The 14,279-nt window shown below is 28.7% G+C and overlaps 3 protein-coding genes across 3 annotated transcripts; 1 reads left to right on the top strand and 2 right to left on the bottom strand.

Annotated features, from left to right (window-relative positions):
- The first annotated feature begins 162 nt into the window (after positions 1–162).
- Positions 163–2,224, top strand: LOC114164365 (vesicle-associated membrane protein 724-like). Its single transcript, XM_028049008.1, has 5 exons — positions 163–527; positions 1,269–1,410; positions 1,517–1,637; positions 1,758–1,820; positions 1,902–2,224. The coding sequence occupies exons 1-5, from the start codon at positions 338–340 to the stop codon at positions 2,049–2,051; spliced, it is 666 nt and encodes a 221-aa protein (XP_027904809.1). The 5' UTR covers positions 163–337; the 3' UTR covers positions 2,052–2,224.
- Positions 2,225–3,079: 855 nt separating this feature from the next.
- Positions 3,080–3,704, bottom strand: LOC114162351 (flowering-promoting factor 1-like). Its single transcript, XM_028046208.1, has one exon. The coding sequence runs from the start codon at positions 3,616–3,618 to the stop codon at positions 3,307–3,309; it is 312 nt and encodes a 103-aa protein (XP_027902009.1). The 5' UTR covers positions 3,619–3,704; the 3' UTR covers positions 3,080–3,306.
- A 2,876-nt stretch (positions 3,705–6,580) lies between these two features.
- On the bottom strand, positions 6,581–7,192 carry LOC114164762 (flowering-promoting factor 1-like protein 3). The gene has a single exon (XM_028049520.1). It carries the CDS (start codon positions 7,122–7,124, stop codon positions 6,822–6,824), a length of 303 nt encoding a protein of 100 aa, XP_027905321.1. The 5' UTR covers positions 7,125–7,192; the 3' UTR covers positions 6,581–6,821.
- Positions 7,193–14,279: the final 7,087 nt, after the last annotated feature.

Raw genomic sequence — 14,279 nt, forward strand, 5'->3', positions numbered from 1 at the left:
CTTAAGGTAAAAAATATTTATTGTTTTATAGAATTGATTAAATTTTTGTAACAAAAGTTTACAATACTAGATGATGATAAACGAACAAAAGTATTTGTTACAGTTGTTGCTTACTTGAAAAACAAAAGGTTGCTTTCAGAAAAGAAAAACAAAAGCTTATTATTGAACTTGTGATTCCTTAATTTATGAAGAGAAAAGGGAAATTCTTTCTTGATGGAAAAGTGAAAAGAAGAAAAGAGAATTATGGAAATGTGGCCTTGAAATTGCAGAGTGGAAGAAGCAGAGAAAGCTCTGTGTTGTGTTTCTCTGAGTTCCGAGTGGACTCAGTTGTGGAGCGATGAGTCAGGAATCGTTTATTTATAGCTTCGTGGCTCGTGGGACGGTGGTGTTGGCCGAGTACACGGAGTTCACCGGAAACTTCCCTGCCATTGCGGCTCAGTGTCTTCACAAGCTTTCCTCTTCCAACAACAAGTTCACTTACAACTGTGACCATCACACCTTCAATTTTCTGGTTGAGGATGGTTATGGTAATGTCCCCTACCCAGTGACTTGATCCTATTCTTTTTTGGGTTTTTTTCTCTTTTGAGTTAGTTTTCTTGGTGGGTTTTGTTTGTTTATGGGTTCTTCGCAAATTTTATGGATTTTTCCTTTGATTGCTGAAATGGAGCAACTAATGAACGGTGAGAAGCAGAATCTGGGTTAAGTTCAGTTTAAGGGTTGCTACTATGCTTCAAGTGTTTGATTTTTCCATTTGGCGAGTGATGATGACACTCATCTAAAGAAATAATTGTACATTCGTAATATACATGCAAACCTGATCATTTTGACTACCCTTTAGAGGTATTGATGCAACAGAAAGTCTTCATAGAAAGCCTAATCTTATGAATGCGTAGTTGTCTGTGATGTTCCTTTGCGCAACCGAAGACTTTGCATGTTTTAATTCCAACGATGATGGAAGTCTCACATCGACCAGAAACAAGATCAATTCATAATATATAAGTAGGTGCAATCCTCATCTTACAAACTGGTTTTGTAAGATTGAGTTAGGTTTTAAACCCACTTCTAACATGATATTAGAGTCTATTCTAGTAAACTTTCTTGGACGGTTTTGTGGGGTTGAGGCTTAAGCCCACTTCTAACAAATAGTGCCTAATTTTGTTTGTATAGATAACCAATAATGCAACCTCTAGATTGATGCATGTGAGTGTGTTTGTTTTGAAATCTTGTGGTTTTCAAATTTCTGAGATTTAAAACTCTGTAAATTGCAGCATATTGTGTTGTGGCTAAGGAATCTGTTGGAAAACAGATCTCTATTGCTTTCCTTGAACGGGTGAAAGCAGACTTTAAGAAAAAATATGGTGGTGGAAAAGCAGATACAGCTATTGCTAAGAGTCTGAACAAGGAGTTTGGGTACACTCACTTCTCTTCTAAATATTTGATGATGTTTCGAATATCTTAATGCTCGGAGACATATAATTTGTATAGAAAGTTAAATAATATGGATGCACATTTGCAGACCAGTTATGAAAGCACACATGAAGTATATAATCGATCATGCTGAAGAGATTGAAAAGCTAATAAAAGTGAAGGCTCAAGTTTCAGAAGTTAAGAGTATTATGTTAGAAAACATAGACAAGGTAGGACTCTTATCTCTACACTTGAATTCCTCACAAGCCAGATAAACGATATGTTGATGTTGCAAGTTTGGACAAGATAGTATTATCTTTTGACATTTTTTTTTTTCATTGTGTTTTCAGGCCATTGATAGAGGAGAAAATCTAACTATTCTTGCAGATAAGACAGAGACATTGCGTTCACAGGTGAATAAAGTTGACTAAGATAGATGATTTTTGTTCTTCTTTAACTCGTGCTTTCGAGGCTGAGAAATTTCTAATTTTCAGGCTCAAGATTTCAGAAAACAAGGAGCACAAGTCCATCGAAAGATGTGGTATCAGAACATGAAAATTAAACTAGTTGTTCTGGGAATTTTGTTGTTTCTGGTATTGGTTATCTGGCTTTCTATTTGTGGTGGATTTGACTGTACAAACTAGCACTGCTTGAAGGATTTTTTGAGATGATGTACAATCTTTGGTGGATGATAGTGAGTGATATATATATATATATATATATATATATATATATATGTGCTTGGAAATTCTTGAATAGATGGAGAGGGGAATGTATGTGTAGTTATGTACCATGTAATAGATTACATGATCTACAAACAATACAATTGTAATATTTGTCTTTTCAAAATACAAAAAAAGAAGTGTTATCAACTTGATATCTGTTATCAATTTTAACTTTAATTTGTAAAAAATGGTGTGTGCAAATTTTTGTTGCAAAATAGAGTCAAGTTGCAAAGGTGGAGCTGTTAGGGTGAATACAACATTGAAGGTGAAGTCGTTTTTTACCCAATCAGTTTCTTTTTTTTTTTTCAAAAAACAAAATCGTCGTATAGTAGTCCGGTTTCATGTGAACATTGAAGTCGCACTTTTATTTATTTTTTATTGGAACAATAAGTGGTAAAAATAAAAAATTAATTGGAATACAATTAAAAATAAACATTAATATATTTTAACATTGATTAATCTCTATTGTTAACAAAATTTTGTAAAAAGAAAATATAAAAACTGCAAGGTTAAAACATTTGAAAAGTTAAAAATTTGATAAAAAATATATAAATCTGCAACGTTAAACAAAAAAAAAAAACTAAAAGTGAAATCGACGACTTCACTGTCCATAATAATAGAAACTCTCCACTACTACAACGACTTTGTTTTTTGTATCGTCCTCCCTATAACGACTTAACCCAATTTATTTTCAATAATCCTATTTTATAAATTTATGGTCAAAACGATTATGTAATACAAAGTAAACCTTCTTATGGAGTCACTAAAATTTGTTAAGAAAATCCATGTCGAAAAAAAGTGATTAGAGAAATTTGATATTTATTACTAAGGACTTTTGACTTACACTAATAAATAATTTATTTATTATATTAATTACTAATATTGTAAATAATTAATATATATATATATATATATATATATATATATATAAATAATTAAGTTGAAAATGAACAAAACAAACGTTTAAATTTATTCATCATTTTACCACACCAAATTCAAACTCTAGGTCTGAACAACTTATTCCTTTCAGAAGTGAAAACATGAAAGAGTTGACTCAACTCTCCTTGTTTACATAGACACAAACAAACACACACCACCGAAGACCACAAATTTGAAATCAAAGCAACACTGGATGCAGATATAAACCAGAAAACAGAACACCCTCATAGTACTGTTACATGTCCATAACACGGAACCAATTAGGGTTCTTGACGACTATGTCATACATGTGAATGTTGGTGAAGTTGGTGAAATCCTTTGGGAGTGAGATTAGGTCTATGGATGAGCGTTTGTGGAACTGAAGAAGGTCAGGGTCTTCGTAGTAACGTTCCCACCCCAGTGCCTTCAGCTTTTTCTCCAGCACTGTGTAGGAACTAATGGTTTCACCGGCTGCCATGTCAAACAGCACCTTCTTCTTCAACTCAGACCCAGGTTGGTTCTCTAATAGCCTCACCACACCGTTCTTGAAAACCCAAACCCCAGACATTCTTAAACTCGACAGCAACAAACAAATGTATGTGTTCTTTTTAAGTGTTTCAGATGTAATGTTCAATGCAAGATGGTGTGTGTGGTGTGGATACATACATATATATAGCAGTTTTTGTTATATAATATATGATTTTTCACACATGTAATAAAAGCTCCACTTAGGAGAATCTTTGTTTTATAAGAAGAGAAAGTGATTCCAGAAGAAAAAAGCACCATGATATGATATAAGAACTTGGTGTGGAAATGGAAACACACGTTGAATCGTTTTTTTCTTAAGAAGAAAGGAATCCACTCTAGACTCCAACAATGTGCTCTTTTGAAAAAGTTTTCTTATGCTTTTGGGAGAGGGAATACCAATGGGAACACTAGAAAATATTAAATATAGACTAGTTTAATAATAATAATAATAATTAATTATTAAATTAACTAAGTTAGAATCTATTCCATAAATTAACAATTATTGATCTGTAGAGAATATATTTTTTGGTGACTAATGATTATTTATTTAGAGATGAACTTTTAGTCTCTAATTAAAATATCATTATAACTCATATTTTAAGTTATTGTTAATTTTTTTTTAGTCAGACCAATTTATAAAATAAAATATTATTGGTTACTAAGTTACTATTACATGAATAAAAGTTATAATTGGTCGCTAAATTGGTTACTAATTAATTAGAGATTAATTTAGAAACTAATTGTTATGAATAAAAATTATAATTGATCGCTAAATTGATTACTAATTAATTAGAGATTAATTTAGAAACTAATTATTTTGGCAGCAAAAATTTTGACAAATAATATTTAGTTACCAATTTTCTTTGGTAGTTAAAACCTTGGTAATTAAATTTTAAAAGTGAATTTAAAAAACTAATTACAATTTTTTTTATTTGCAATAATGACTATTTTATTAATTAATAATTTTTTATTTTGTAAATTGGTATCTAAATTGTTTATTATGAACTAATAATTTTTAGTTAATAAAATTAGTTGTTAATAAGAAATTTTTTTATAATTATATTAAAGTAGTATATATATGTTCAACGGTATTGTGGTCAATTTTGTTATATTTTTTTGTGAACTTGGATATGAATTATTTTTGTTATATACTTATTTAAAAGATGATATATTTTACCGTTCTTGTACGATATATAATAAACTCATTTATAATAATATAACAACAACAATTATGTCTTAATAAGCAAGAGAAGTGTTAAATATAAATATAAATATTAGTGTAGCACCTATTTATCACTTAGTTATTTTTTAATTAATGGTGCTAGTTAGAATTGGTTCTTAAGTTATTGTATGATTATGTTAAATTTTGGAGCCATAAATGAGGTATTTTTTCCTTCAAAAAATTACCTTCAATTGTGATTATTGTGGAGTTTAAGCCTTTTGGTACTTGAGCCTGTTTTGGGGAGTCTTGAACTGTAGCTTATGTGGTTGTGCATATAACAAAAAAGTTTCATAAACATTGGTGCTCAAAAACTTGGTCAAAAGCCTAATGGGCCCATGTACTATTTTAGGCCCAAAACTTAATAAAATGCTAAAATTAAAATAGTGGTTTTATGTGTTTTAACAATTAATAAGTAAGTCCTTTGAAATATTAACTGGTTTCTTTAAAATGATTTAGATAATTAACTATAATTTTTTTTTTGGGGGGGCGAGAATTTGGTCGATAAATAGCTTAATCTATCATTAGAGCCAAACTTTAGAACAAATTACAAAATATTGATTTTCAGGATTTAATATTTTATAAATAAAATAAAATATTTTAAGTTGATCAAAATAAAATGGATCTTTTTGATATCATTTAGTGCCTTTTGTATCTTTTTCACGCAAATTTCGTTGTAATTATATCAATAAATATATAGAAAGAAGGGGATAAACCAGAATTTTCTAGCTTAAAGAAAATATTCCTAAAACTTCTTAAAAAAGATATTCATAGTTTTCTTTTTATGTAAAAACAGGTCTTAACCGTAATTCTACGTAATTCACCAAGTGTTCGAGTAATTTAGTAAATATCACATCAAATTATCTTTAAAAAATAGAAAAATAATGTGTTATGAATATGGCTCTATAATCTAAAATTAATTTTTTAATTAAGGATTCTATTATGATTTTTTTAGTTTTAGTGGTCAGGAATTAGAGCATTATAGTAAATTCACAAATTCTTTATCTCCAAGTAAAATTCAGAAATTGAGAGAATAATTTGTTATTATTTTTTATTAGAGCATTATGATTTCTTTATTTCAGTTTTTTTCTGAAAAAGGAAAAAGGAAAAAGAAGAGAGAAAAATAGGTATTTTTTTTCCATCCACATGGCATCCACATACCATGCTTACATGGGGAAAGTCAACTTGACATGCATAAAACCTCTCCACCCTCACGTGACACTTTTCATTCTCCCATACTCCCATGTCATGACATGCATAATCATGCAAAACAATTTTCAAGTGGATAATGGTTTATTCAGATTCTCCCCATCTCCACATCATATTTAATAGTTTTATAATTTTCCAAAAAAAAAATCAATTATCTATCATCCATAAATGTTGGCCACTAAAAATAATAAAAATAAGCCATTTGTAGTATCTCCATGTAGAGAGAGGTATATATATTATAAGATTTATATAGAAAAAGACCTTTTTTACCACCATAAGTTTCATTGCTGCAATATTTTTCACCTAATAATACAGTGTTATTCATGTAATAAAATAATATACTAATTTATACACATATAAACATATAAACTTGTTTATGATATTCTACCATACAAAAAACCAAATTAAAACATAAAGTCACCAAAACTTGATATAAAAAAATCTCCCCATCAAGAAATTAAACATTTATCGAATTTCTCAAAGAAGAATAACACGAAGAATTTAATAAAGAATGTGATTATGATAAATAACCTCATAAAAGTTTTTATCTCATTGTGAATATTCAACACCCAAAGTACAAGAAAAATACAGTTTGATTAGAATAATTATAAAGATTTACATCATGAAACACAAATCCACTCCTCGGACTTCATCATTTTTGTATATCAGACCATAACTTTATACCATGAACAAACTCATATACAGAATACACAAATTAATGTCCCCATTCTTTAGACACAAATCCAAAACCAAACCAACAATACATATAAATAAGAAAATGAAGAATTGAACTTTGTAGGGTACAAAATCCAAGTTCACATGTCTCTAACTTCGAAGTAGTTCTTGTTCTTGACAACTATGTCATACATGTGCATGGACCTGAACCTGTTGAAATCCCTTGGGAGGGAGATTAAGTGAACGGTGGCACGTTTGTGGAATTGAAGCAAATCAGGGTCATCGTAGTAACGTTCCCACCCTAGAGAACTCAACTTGTGCTCCAACAATGCGTAGGAAGTGATTATTTCATTGCTTGCAGAGTGAACCAACACCTTACGCTCAGAGCTAGGGTTCTCCACTAGTCTCACCACACCTTTGTTGAAAACCCAAACCCCAGACATTCTTCGGCTCAAATAAGAACAACTTGAACAACAACAAACAAAGTGTTTTTTTCCTCTCAGTATTTAGGAGTGTGCAATGCAAGATGAGGATAGGAGTATGGGGTATTGAAATATATATAGTGGTGAAATGAAGTAATGGGTAAGATGGGATTTTGCTTTTTTTTGTTTTGTTTATTGCTTTTTGCTTTTTGTTTTTTTTATATAATATAATGTGAAAATGTGCAATAAAAGTTCCATGGTGGTGATAAGGACACTATATAGAGTATAGGGATGTTTGGATGTAAGTACAGCTAAGGTGGGACATACATAGCTATAAGCTTTGTAAGTTTGGAAGAAAGGGGTGTTTGAGAGTTTATTTCATCACCCTTGGTCTTAATTGGATTGGGAGAATCTTGATTCCCTTAACCATTTGTGGAGTCCAAATTTTTATTACCCCACTTAAGATAATCTTTTTGTTTGATAAGAAGGGAAAATTATTCTAGAAACAATATCACAATTATAATAATATAAGAACTTTGTGAGTATAATTTATGCAAAGATTGTTAGGAGCACATATTCACATGAAATATAGAAAATTAAGCTCTTTATTAATTAAATTGGGCCAAAAATAATCTACCATCACAAATTTGTATCATTAAGTGTTGGTGAAGAAAATTTTATGTTGGTAGAATGTGAGAAAATGTCATTCGGAGTTGAATGTGACTATGGAATAAATTTCTTTATAAGAAAGAAAGGAGGATGCTAGTAGAATCAAGTGAACATTATGCTCTTCTGAAAAAAAAATTCTATGGTTTGTGGGGGAGGATATGAAGAACATAGTGGGAGTGGGGACCAAAGATGAAAGAAATTGATGTCTATTGATTTTAATTGTTAAGTGTGAACAAGCATGTGTGTGGGAGATTTTCCATGCATTTATTTTTGGTGTCTAATTTTTACTTTCTGTAAATTAATATTTTTGTTTACCTAATTATAATGTTGATTGTTCAATTGTTGTCCTTCAAATCGTGTCTTATAGTTCATGGAATTAAGAAATAGATAAAAAGAAAGAAAGAAAAATGTGAGATAAAACGATGTAAGAAAAAATATTATCAAGTTATTGGAGTGTGGAAGGAAAAATACATAATTTATGGTGCAAGAGGTCAATGGACACTAACAAGGAATAATAATATTTTTCTCCCCATCAAGCCAAATTCTTCTATTGAAATGGTTTTGAAAATGACTATATATGAACAATATCCATTTTCAACTTTCTTTATAAGGAATGGATTAGGAAGTTGTTGGTTTACAACTATTGTAATTCATTTCATGAAAACAAGTTGAGAGTGAATAAAGGTGGAGCTAGATTCCAACCAAATCAAAAGTTCAGCCATCAAAGTTGTAAGACTTTAGGACATACATTATATTGAACCCAACATCTTGGTCATGACTATGCTTCAATGAACCATCCCCTCCTCGTGTCACATGGTCCTGTGACTACGATGTTTAAGACCAAATTTGCCATATATTGTGACACAAATTTGATGGGATTTTCTCCTTTAGTCAATTTACCTTAAATTTCCTTGGGTGCCAATAGGATCACGTGAGAGTTTTCAATATCTAATGTTTTGTCAATTAGTTGATTAACCTTCCAACAATTTTTCATAGAATTGAACTCGTGATTTTGGTTCTTATGTCAATTATTACACTGAGTACTTATTTATAGATCAATAGTTATAATTTTCCCTCTTTAGTTAAGAGCGTAACAATTTAAACATTGTAATTTGATTGTGACTCGGTCCACTTGACCTCTGTCATTATATAGTTAATATCACATGCAACAATCTCTCATGACAATCATTTCTCTAAGAATCACATTCTTCGATTGTGATTTGGTTCACCTAACCTATGTCACGATACAAAAATGTGCAACTTGAAACAATGCAACTTTTTTATTCATTTGAAACAAGACTTCGAGATTTCAAACCATGTCTTGTTTTGTTATTTTGAACAAACTAGCCTAAACATAAATAAAAGCAGTTGTGAGCAATGAGGTAGAGAGTGAGGTGGCAACAAAACTTGATGATTTGAAGCAGACATAAATTTTTTTCGTTTGAGCTTTCTTGAGAAGCTAGTGTCAACATTTGACATTATTACTTTTTAGATTTTCTCATAATGGTTTGGTGCAATAAAGTTATTGGAAGAACATATGCTTAGTCCGAAAACAACAACTTTTGTATACATGTATCCCATGTAATGTAACCTTGAGAATCACAAAGGGTTGGCTCCACAACAGATGGAAAACATCCCCCCACAACACATGTTCACAACAAACCCATGTGATTGTCCCATAGAAAAGCCAAAATCCTACTCCTATTTCTAACAAAAACAAGATACTTCCATGTATCACATCCTTCACATATATCCTTCCATATTAGCCTCTCTTTTTAAAAGAAGAGTTTTACTCACTGAACATACTTGTTATGAGCTTTACGTCTTATAATAGTTTTCTTTCTAGGAATTCAAGAGTAACATGGTTATGAAGTAGATTTTAAGTCTAATTCAATTCCACAAAACTAACTTGTAAAGTGAACTTTGTATTCACTTATATATATTATGAAATCGTCTTATTTATTGTCGATGTGAGATTTCCGACACACCACAAAATTTCTCCAATTATTATTTTAAGATTCATGTGTGAATAAAAATTTCAAGTTTTACGCTAGCTAAAAGAAAAAAGGCCATCTAGTAAAATGTTATTATACAATGGTAAAATGTTATTGTACAATGATGTGACTTTAGAGGAAAATCTCAACGCATTTATCAACTCCGTAAAATACATGAAAATTGAATGACGTGATTAGGGATGTCAAAAATATCCCTCCTCGCGGGTATCTGTGGATAAAATCCGCAATGGATAAGAAATGAATATTGAAAATGGATACCCACGGATAAACGGTACGAGTATTTTTTATACTTGCGTGTTAACAGGACAAATATAAGTATCATAGTATCCGTACCCATGGATACTTGTACCCATTGTACTCTAATTTAAATTAAAAAAATAAATATAAAATATGGTTAAAAATTTAACATATTGAATTTGAATGGGTTATTGTTTTATCAATTAGTTTTAAAAAAATCATTTATTTGTAAATTGTATTCAATACTATGTAAATACTATTTAAATAAGTTATTTGGATTTTGTTTGAAATTTATGAATGTTATGTATTGTATTCTATTTGAATTTACGATTAAAAAACGTTATTAAATATTATTTTTTATTTTTTTGTAAATATTCGCGGGTACCCGTAAATATCCGTAGATATTAAAAAATGGATACCTGCATAACGGAGTGCGAGACAGATATTGATCCAATTGATAGGATATGGAAGATCTACTACTTGTACTCTATTCGTTCTGTTGACATCCCTAAATGTAATATTTTAAGGTGGAGGCAAAACAATTATGATAGAATTAACAAACTATTGATAATTATGTGACAAGATGAGCATTTAAATCAAAAGGATTTTGATTAATTTTTTAATTGATTAAGAATATAAGTTTTTATACAATTACTATAGTAATTTAACTTAATAAATTAATCACAATAAAATTTCTTTATTCCATGCCATGAATGTAGCTGCAAGGTAATTGTGTTAGAATGAATCCTTCTTGTTTTACGGTGATGGATGAATGACATGACAAACAAAGTTGCTGCAGAATCCTATGAATAAAAAAGGACCAACCTACCATAAATGCCTACCATTTTACTTTTAAAATTCTATAAGTAAAGAATATATTTAGATCCTGCCATATATTTACTAAAGGGAATTTTAATGATATTAAATAAATATTAAAAATCATAATAAATTGAATTGGAAAACACATAAAATGCGACATCGAATTTTTTATTAAAAAAGGTTATTTTAATATTCTAAAGACTTTTATTGACATTCTAAAGACTTTCATTTATTTTAATAAGCACTATATCTTTGCACAAGCTTCTTCGAATCGAATTTTGTCGTACAAAATAAAAAGCTAATGGTTTTTAAATATTAATAGTGAAACGTGTAAGATATTAAATATATTGAATTTTTATATGATAATACAACACATATGTTTAGAATTACATAAATTATAGACAGATAGATTTTATGAGTTACATTATAGACTTATAAAAAAGATGTTTGAGACAATATTAGAAGAATAAATTAGGATTAAAGAAAATTAATTTACATTTATACGAGAAAAATCTTGAACCAAAACTATGGATGATTCTCAGACACTTGAAAAAAAAAATTAAAGTATAGAAGAGAAGTGTCACAGAAGACTTTCTAAAAAGGCTGTTGAAGGTTAATTGTTCATGTGTCATTCTTTGAATATGTTTATATTGGTGGAGACACACAAAAGATTCTCTTTAAATAATGGATGCTTATTTAGTGAATGATGTAAGTTTGACAATATCTTTTAAATATTAATTATTTTCTTAATTAAGTTGGTAGCATTTAAATATTTTTATTTTATTGATAAAGCTGTTAAAAAATTTAGGATTAAATATGTTTTTGGTCCTCCAAGTAAGTGAATTTTGAAATTAGTCCATCTTCGAAACCTTATACTAATTTAGTCCTTTATTTTTAGAAATGTGTGGATTTTGTCTTCTTACTCAATTTTGTTAAGTTTATTTGACATTTTAAACACATCTTATGATAATATTTGAGTTAATATTGAAGCAAAATTGTGTCAAATGATGTAAACAATTCAAATATTATCATGAAATGCGCTTGAAACATCATATAAAATTAACAAAATTTGGTCAAAAGGATTAAATTCACACATTTTTAAAGATGAAGGACTAAATTGATCAAAAATTTTGAAGAGACCAAATTTCACTGAAACCTGAGGAAAAAAAACATATTTAACCAAAAATTTATTAGTACGTCTAGTGTTCGTTAATGAAGTAAATAACCGGAAAGATTATATTAAATACTGTTGTAAAAATTGTGAGATGATATAAAAGAATAAATTTTCATCATAGTTGAGTAAGTGGTTTTATATTTGCCAAAATTATAGAAAATATTGCAAAAAAGATTATTGTAGAAAAAAAAAATCATTCGAGTAATAGAAAAAATTCATATAAAAAATCACATCAAATAGCCTTAAGCCGGACTCTAGGATTGAAAAACTCAAAACAAATTCATACTAGGAAAAGGATAATTAATCAATTTCATATTAATATATAAAAATATTATTAAATGTGCCACGTGATCTAATGCTATAAAAAAAATAAAAGTTAAAAAAATAATATGGGCGTAAAATATCTTCTAATTAATTCGTCTAACAAAATCAACATCTTTATTACATTGTTTATTTAGTATAATACTGTAAGTTAATCTTAGTTTTAATTATGTAAAATCTTCGATAATAATTCATAGACAAGAATAATCATTTTAGTTGCTTTTGATATAATTTTATATTTGAATAATGTTATCCTTCAACAACAGGAATATTTTTTTAGATTACAATTTACAAAATACAAAATTATTAATTATTATGAATAAAATTTATAATTGGTCTCTAAATTATTTATAAAATTTAATTCCTAAAATTTTAGATATAAAAACAATTGACACTAGACATTAGTTATCAAGACTTTTGTTACCAAAAAATAATGATTTTTAAATTAGTTTTTAATTAATAATTTGTAACCAATTTAATAATTAATTATAATTTTTATTTATAATAATAATTATTTTAATAATTAATAATATTTTATTTTCTAAATTAATATCATTAACTAATTTCTTATTATTAAAATTAGTTATTAATGAAACATTTTCTTGTAGTGAAATATATTAAAAAATTACATTTTAGTCCATGAGAGAAAATCTAATGAAATTTTATCTGTCAAATTTACCATTTAAACACTAAAAAATCCTTTTTTTTTTTTTCAGTTTGAATGATTTTGGCTTTTAATCTGAGAAGTAAAACTTAACTTCACACTCTTCCATGAATCGAAAGCATAATTAATGAAGCTTTTGAAAGCACAAAGTTTGGAAAAGAAGAAGAACAATGTTGAAGAGATTCAGTCAAAAAGGCAAAGCGAGTAGAAGACAGAAGGAACTAATAATCTCAGCCCATTCTTAATGGATATGACAGAAGTAGAAGTTTTACATGCATGGAGCTTCTTCTGCTTCTTCTTCTTTCTTCTTTCTTCTCTCTTCTTCTTCATTTTCATTGGAAGATCCTTTCTGAGCATGAAAAGTGACCACTCAAAGAAAAAAGCACCTTGCCCATGCATGAAGAGAATGGTGTTTAGGGTTTTGGCATGATTGATGAGACTCAATGTGGAATTTATTATCTTATTGCTTCCATTCTTTTGTGGTCTTCAATTATACCATATCTCCTATGGAATCTTTCAAGCTTTTTTGAATAGGTTGATGGAGGCATGGAGATGATGATGATGATGATGATTATACATGCAAAAGCAGTTTCAGGTATGGCAGGTTTCCAAATACATACAAACCAAATATTCTTATCAATGTAACATTTCAAATCATTTCTGATGGATGGATTCGATACTATATATGTTCATCACAAATGCTTCCATCCATTCTCAATAAAGATAACAGGAGATCATAACTTTAAATCATATCTGGTAAAAAAAAAAATTAAATATGTTTTTGGTCCCTTAACTTTCAGTGAATTTTGGAATAAGTCAATTTCGAAACTTTGCACCAATTTAGTCATTCATCTCTCGAAATACATGAATTTAGTCATTTTAATTAAATTTTGTTGAGTTTATTTGACATTTCAAGCACGTCTCATAATAGTATTTAACTTAATATTAGAACAAAAATGTGTCAAACAATATAAACAACTCAAATACAATCCTGAAATACATACGAAACATCAAATAAATCTAACAAAATTTGATTAAAATGACTAAATTCATGTATTTTGAAAAATGAAGGACTAAATTAGTTCAAAGTTTCGAAATGGACTAATTCCAAAATTTACTAAAAGTTAAGGGACAAAAACATATTTAATAACAAAAAACAGAATAGATTTGTTAATATTGACTTAATTGGATGATCTAAAAAATGATTTTTCTGGTTCTTTTGAAATTTAGATGAAATCAGAAATATAGCAGTCGAAAGTATAATATACTTTTTAAAT

The sequence above is a fragment of the Vigna unguiculata genome, chromosome 9, assembly GCF_004118075.2.
Source record: "Vigna unguiculata cultivar IT97K-499-35 chromosome 9, ASM411807v1, whole genome shotgun sequence".
NCBI lineage: Eukaryota > Viridiplantae > Streptophyta > Magnoliopsida > Fabales > Fabaceae > Vigna > Vigna unguiculata.